Raw genomic sequence first — 6,096 nt, forward strand, 5'->3', positions numbered from 1 at the left:
AAACGGTGGTTGCTCTTTTTTGTTTCGGTGGCATAGACTGAATGAGACCCTTGGCCCATTATAGTCAGTGTTGTCCACTCTGACTGCCAGCTACTCCCCAGGGTCTCTTTCACATCAGGCTCCTTTTAACTGGAGATGCCAGGGATCGAACCCGGGACCTTGTGCATGCAAAGCGAATATTCTGCCACTCAGCCACAGCCCCTCTCCTAGGAAACTGCCTTAACCTGAATCACACTTTTGGCCCATCAAGGTCTGCACTCTGACTGGCAGCTGCTCAGCGGGATCTCAAGTGGAAGTCTGTCTCATTACCAGCAACCCGATCCTTTTTGAGTAGAGGTGCAAGGAGTAGTGATGCTTTGTGTGAAAAAACAGGTATCATTACAAGCATGCAAAGCTTCTCCCACTGGCCTGCCCTGTGGATGTTCAGGGTCTCCAACCAACAAAGGGCATGGTCGGGTAGCCACAACACCTCTTCTGGAAAGGTTTCTGATCAGCTCATTCATTTATCTAGCTTAATGTAGTCTGTTCTGATCGGCAAAAACTCTAGGGTAATTTCTCAGGTTAGGGTTAGGGTTAGGGTTAGGGTTAGGGTTAGGGTTAGGGTTAGGGTTAGGGTTAGGGTTAGGGTTAGGGTTAGGGTTAGGGTTAGGGTTAGGGTTAGGGTTAAGGTTAGGGCTAGGGCTAGGGTTAGGGTTAATCATGGGTCCAGTTGGGGAGTTTGTAGGTTTACTGGAATTGTTGGGGGGTGGGGAAGACTTTGTGGCATTGTTTGGAAAGACCTTGGTTTAAAAATATTTGTTGACATTATTGTACATGTAAATAAATAGGGATTTATATTGGTGTAAATTCTCAGCCTAGGGTTAGGGTTAGCTTAATCATGGGTCCAGTTGGGGAGTTTGTGGGTTTACTGGAATCGTTGCAGGGTGGGGAAGACTTTGTGGCATTGTTTGGAAAGACCTTGGTTTAAAAATATTTTTGACATTATTGTACATGTAAATGTTTAGGGATTCATATTGGGGTAAATTCTCAGGTTAGGGTTAGGGTTAGCTTAATCATGGGTCCAGTTGGGGAGTTTGGAGGTTTACTGTGATCATTAGAATTGGGGAAGATTTGTGTCATGGTTCGGATAGAAGAAGAAGAAGAAGAAGAAGAAGAAGAAGAAGAAGAAGAAGAAGAAGAAGAAGAAGAAGAAGAAGAAGAAGAAGAAGAAGAAGAAGAATTGGTTCTTGTATGCCGCTTTTCCCTACCTCAAGGAGGCTCAAAACGGCTTACAGTCGCCTTCCCATTCCTCTCCCCACAACAGACACCCTGTGAGGTCGGTGAGGCTGAGAGAGCGCTGATATCACTACTCGGTCAGAACAGTTTTATCAGTGCCATGGCGAGCCCAAGGTCGCCCAGCTGGCTGCATGTGGGGGAGTGCAGAATCAAACCTGGCATGCCAGATTAGAAGTCCGCACTCCTAACTCCTAACCACTACACCAAATTGGTTAGGATTAGCTTAGGCCTGAGTCCGGTTGGGGATTTTGTAGGGTTACTGGGATTGTTAGGGGTGGTGAAGACTGTGTGGCATGTTTTGGAAATGGCATTATATATATATAAATATTTTCTGCCATTATTGTACTTGTAAAAATATAGGGATTTATATTACGGTAAATTCTCAAATTAGGGTTAGGGTTAGCTTAATCATGGGTCTGGTTGGAGAGTTTGTAGGTTTACTAGGATCCTTAGGGATGGGGAAGAGTCAGTTGCAGAGCCATAAGTCAGTTGCAGCTTGAAAGCACATAGTTATGCTGCATTATGGTGCCATAAAGTCGTTTCCAACTTATGGCAACCCAACGGCTTAACGTCCTCTGAAGTCTCCTACTGGCAACGGCCATGCTCAGGTCTTGCAAACAGAATGCTATTGTTAGTATCGTTATTGTTGTTGTTGTGATCATGACGGTGTAATTGCTCAGTGTGCAAACCATTTTGTCCATGCTTGTTGCCATTTGAATGAATAACATTAGCCTCTTGGTTTATTCCTACTGGGATAGGGGATCTTTCATTTCTCCAGATCCCCCAGCCAGCATGAGACTCATTGAACTGCAAGCCCATGACATCATGTGACAGGAAGAAAGGGAGCCAAAGTGATGACCTCTCTGGTGTCAAGGCTAGGTTTGTGGGCCAAAAGACCAAGAAGGCAGGAAACAGAGACCAAGATCCAGGAGGTGTGCCAAGAACAAGCCATGGAGAAGCCCTCTCCACTGCTGAGCGATCTCACCCCTGTTGGGGCAAAGAGAGGTAGGAGACATAGAGCTCCTCAAATATGTGTTCTGGCAGCAAGTCCTTCCAAAATCTAGATCTGTGGGGATTCATAGTCCATCAAGGCATTTGGTTGAGGTCGCCCAGAATCTACAACACCTACTAGGCCCCTGAACCTCCCTCCCTGGAATCCATACCTATACCATAGACCTGTTTGATTTCTATTCTGTTAAACTGTTATCTTCTATTACTATTGCAATTGTCACCATTGTTATATTCTAGTTTATTGGCAAAACTGAGTTCAGTGTATAATTCTTTACATTCCGTGTAAACCACCCTGAGCCTCAGAGGAGGGCAGTATATAAATATAATAAAATAAATAAACACCAGTGGAGGTCCACAACCCGCATGAGCTTCCAGATTCATGAATTACAGGCATCTGCTACGTGATATGGAGCCCTTCAATGAGACCAAGGTCACCGAGTTCCTCATCATGGGCTTCCCAAAGTTGCAACACATCAACAAGCCCCTCTTCTTCTTGCTCCTCTTCATCTACCTCTTCACCATAGTTGGCAACCTGTTGATTTTCATCATCATCCGCACCAGCTCACAACTCCACACGCCCATGTACTTTTTTGTCAGCGCCTTGTCCTTCTTGGAGGTGTGGTACACGGCAAGCACCATTCCCAAGATGCTCTCCAACTTATTGAGCCAGAGGAAGAGCATCTCTTTCCCTGGATGCCTCGTGCAAATCTATTTCTTCCACTCTCTGGGAGCCACCGAGTGCTACCTGCTCACGGTCATGGCGTACGACAGGTACCTGGCCATCTGCCACCCGCTGCGTTATCCGTCTGTCATGACCACTCAGTTGTGCGTCAAACTAGTCGTCGCCTGTTGGGTCTGTGGCTTGCTAGGCCCCATGGCTGAAATCATCCTGGTCTCCAAGCTGCCCTTCTGTGGGCCCAACAAAATCGAACACATCTTCTGCGACTTCCCGCCGCTCCTGAGCTTGGCCTGCACCGACACCTCGGTCAACGTGCTCGTCGATTTTGTCATCAACGCGTGCAAAATCCTGGCCACCTTCTTCCTCATCTTGTTGTCTTACTTGCGGATTATCGCCGCCATTCTTCGGATCCGCACAGCCGCCGGGAGGAGAAAGGCCTTCTCCACTTGCGCTGCACACCTCACGGTGGTGGTGATCTTCTTTGGGAGCATTCTGTTCATGTACGTCCGGCTGACAAAAAGTTATTCCCTGGATTACGACAGAGCCTTGGCCGTCGTCTACAGCATCATGACCCCTTTCCTCAATCCAATTATCTACAGCCTGAGAAACAAAGAAATTAAAGCAGTCTTGAAAAAAAGGTTCATGTTCATGACGACGGAAGTGGAACTGCCCAGGATACTCAGAAAGTAAGGTCACCCACAGGGCTCTGTATTTGTCCTGATTCCATCATAAACCCATTGAAATACAACTTGGGAGGATTTTGGCTCTCGTGTTGTTAGACCTTCACATGAAGAAGATCGGTTTGAGAGGGGTTAGGTAATAGGAGCCTCTTGTGGCGCAGAGTGGTAAGGCAGCAGACATGCAGTCTGAAAGCTCTGCCCATGAGGCTGGGAGTTCAATCCCAGCAGCCGGCTCAAGGTTGACTCAGCCTTCCATCCTTCCGAGGTCGGTCAAATGAGTACCCAGCTTGCTGGGGGGTAAACGGTAATGACTGGGGAAGGCACTGGCAAATCACCCTGTATTGAGTCTGCCATGAAAACGTTACAGGATGTCACCCCAAGGGTCAGACATGAACCGGTGCTTGCACAGGGGATGCCTTTGCCTTTACCTTTTACGTTTAGGTAATGACTTAAGCAAGGGGCAGGAGAGTCTCCTTTGGTGAATTCGGCACGGTAGGCAAGTGTCAGCTCCCTATTTCGGATGAACAAGTGTAGAATATCTCATGCAAACATGCTGCTTTGCAAGACTTCAGCCAGACCCCAGTCAGGGCATGATAACTGCAAGGGAGTTATTTATTTGAAGAAGAGATTCTGATTTATGCGGGTGAAGCTTAAAGCTAACGGGTTATCTTCGTCTTAGCTGATACAAGCCATTTGACTGAAACTGATGACTGGTAATATTCACCTCCAAAGTCAGTGGAAATTTTGCACCAGTTATCATGAAAAGAGGTTTACGACCTACTTTATAAAATGTTGTCAACTGCATAACATATGAGAAAGCAACTCGTGCTCTGGATTTATATCTTAACTTATTAATGTGTGTGTTTTATTTTAAATGGTATATATTATTGACCAATGAGGAATATAGGGCGGAAACATGTATGGTCTTGTTGGTTATTAGATACATTCCTCAATTGCAGATCTGAAATCGTCCATTTGGTTTGTGAAATGACCACAGCTAATGTAAAGCCCATATTGATGTTCCAAGTAGTCTTATATTCAGACCTAGCATTTTTAATCTTCGCCATTGTGTACACCAGGCTTCCTCAACCAGGGTTCCATGAAACAATACAGGAACTCACAACTACCTGCTCACCCATAGTTACCCCAATTTCATGCCCAAATGACCCCCCCCCAACACCAAAAATCTCCAGAATCCAGCCTGGCCTGGAGTGAATTCACCTACCATCCCACAGTGACGAGCAGCAATTCCCTAGGTGTGAAAGGAAGGGCCACAAGAGACAAACATTGACACAATCCCTTCCTGCCCACCCACTCACAATCTGTCTAAGTTCATAAAATCATCATTTCTGCTTAAAAATTTTTAAAGAAGGAGAACTCACCACCTCCTGAGGAAGCCTGTTCCACTGAGGAACCTCTCAAACTGTGAGGAACTTCGACCGAATGTTTAGCCGAAAATTCTTTTGAATTAATTTAATCCCATTGGTTCTGGTCTGACCCTCTGGGGCAACAGAAAACAACTCTGCTCCATCTTCTGTATGACAGCCCTATATGTATTTGAAGATCACCTCTTAGCCGTCTCCTCTCCAGGCTAAACAGACCAAGTTCCCTCAATCCTTCCTCATATGACTTGGTCTCCAAACCCCTCACCATCCTTGTTGCCCTCCTCTGGACATGCTCCAGTTTCTCTACATTTTTCTTCAATTGTGGTGCCCAAAACTGAACACAGGACTCCAAGTGAGGTCTTACCAGAGTGGAGTAAAGCGGTATCATCACCTCCTATGATCTGGACACTATACTTCTTTTAATACGGTCCAACATCCCATTTGCCTTTTTAGGTACCAAGTCACACTGCTGATTCATGTTCAGTGTCTGGTCTGTAAAGACCCCCCGAGATCCTTTTTGCACATACTACTGCCAAGACAAGCCTTGCCCAGCCTAAAGTGATGCATATGATTTTTCCTATTTATTTAAGCCCAGTTTTCAAGCCTGTCAAGATCATCTTTTATTTTGATTCTGTCTTCTGGTGCATTTGCTACCCTTCCCAGTTTAGTGTCATCTGCAAACATAATAAGCACCCCCTCTATTCCTTCATCCAAATCATTTATGAATATGTTGAGCAGCACAGGGCCCAGGACAGATCCCTGAGGCATTACACTCATCACTCCTTTCCAAGAAGATGACGAACTATTTGCAAGCACTCTTTGGGTGTGATCTGTCAACCAGTTCTCAGTCCACCTAACACTAATAGGATCCATACCACATTTTACCAATTTGCCAGTAAGAATATCATGTGGAATCTTATCAAAAGCCTCAAGGTCCACAGCATTCCCCTGATCTAGCAATGTAGTAACTTTCTCCCCCCCCCCAAAAAAAAGAGATAAGGTTAGTCTGACATGACTTGTCCTACAGAAAGCTATGCTGACTTCTAGTAATTACAGCCATCCGCTC

General features: G+C 45.7%; 1 protein-coding gene across 1 annotated transcript; it reads left to right on the plus strand.

The window, feature by feature from the left end:
* The first annotated feature begins 2,189 nt into the window (after positions 1-2,189).
* LOC143839467 (olfactory receptor 6N1-like) lies at positions 2,190-3,655 on the plus strand. Its single transcript, XM_077341563.1, has 2 exons — positions 2,190-2,280; positions 2,677-3,655. Exon 2 carries the CDS (start codon positions 2,693-2,695, stop codon positions 3,653-3,655), a length of 963 nt encoding a protein of 320 aa, XP_077197678.1. The 5' UTR covers positions 2,190-2,280; positions 2,677-2,692.
* The last annotated feature ends 2,441 nt before the right edge of the window (positions 3,656-6,096 follow it).

This window comes from Paroedura picta, chromosome 1 (genome assembly GCF_049243985.1).
Source record: "Paroedura picta isolate Pp20150507F chromosome 1, Ppicta_v3.0, whole genome shotgun sequence".
In the NCBI taxonomy this organism is placed as follows: domain Eukaryota; kingdom Metazoa; phylum Chordata; class Lepidosauria; order Squamata; family Gekkonidae; genus Paroedura; species Paroedura picta.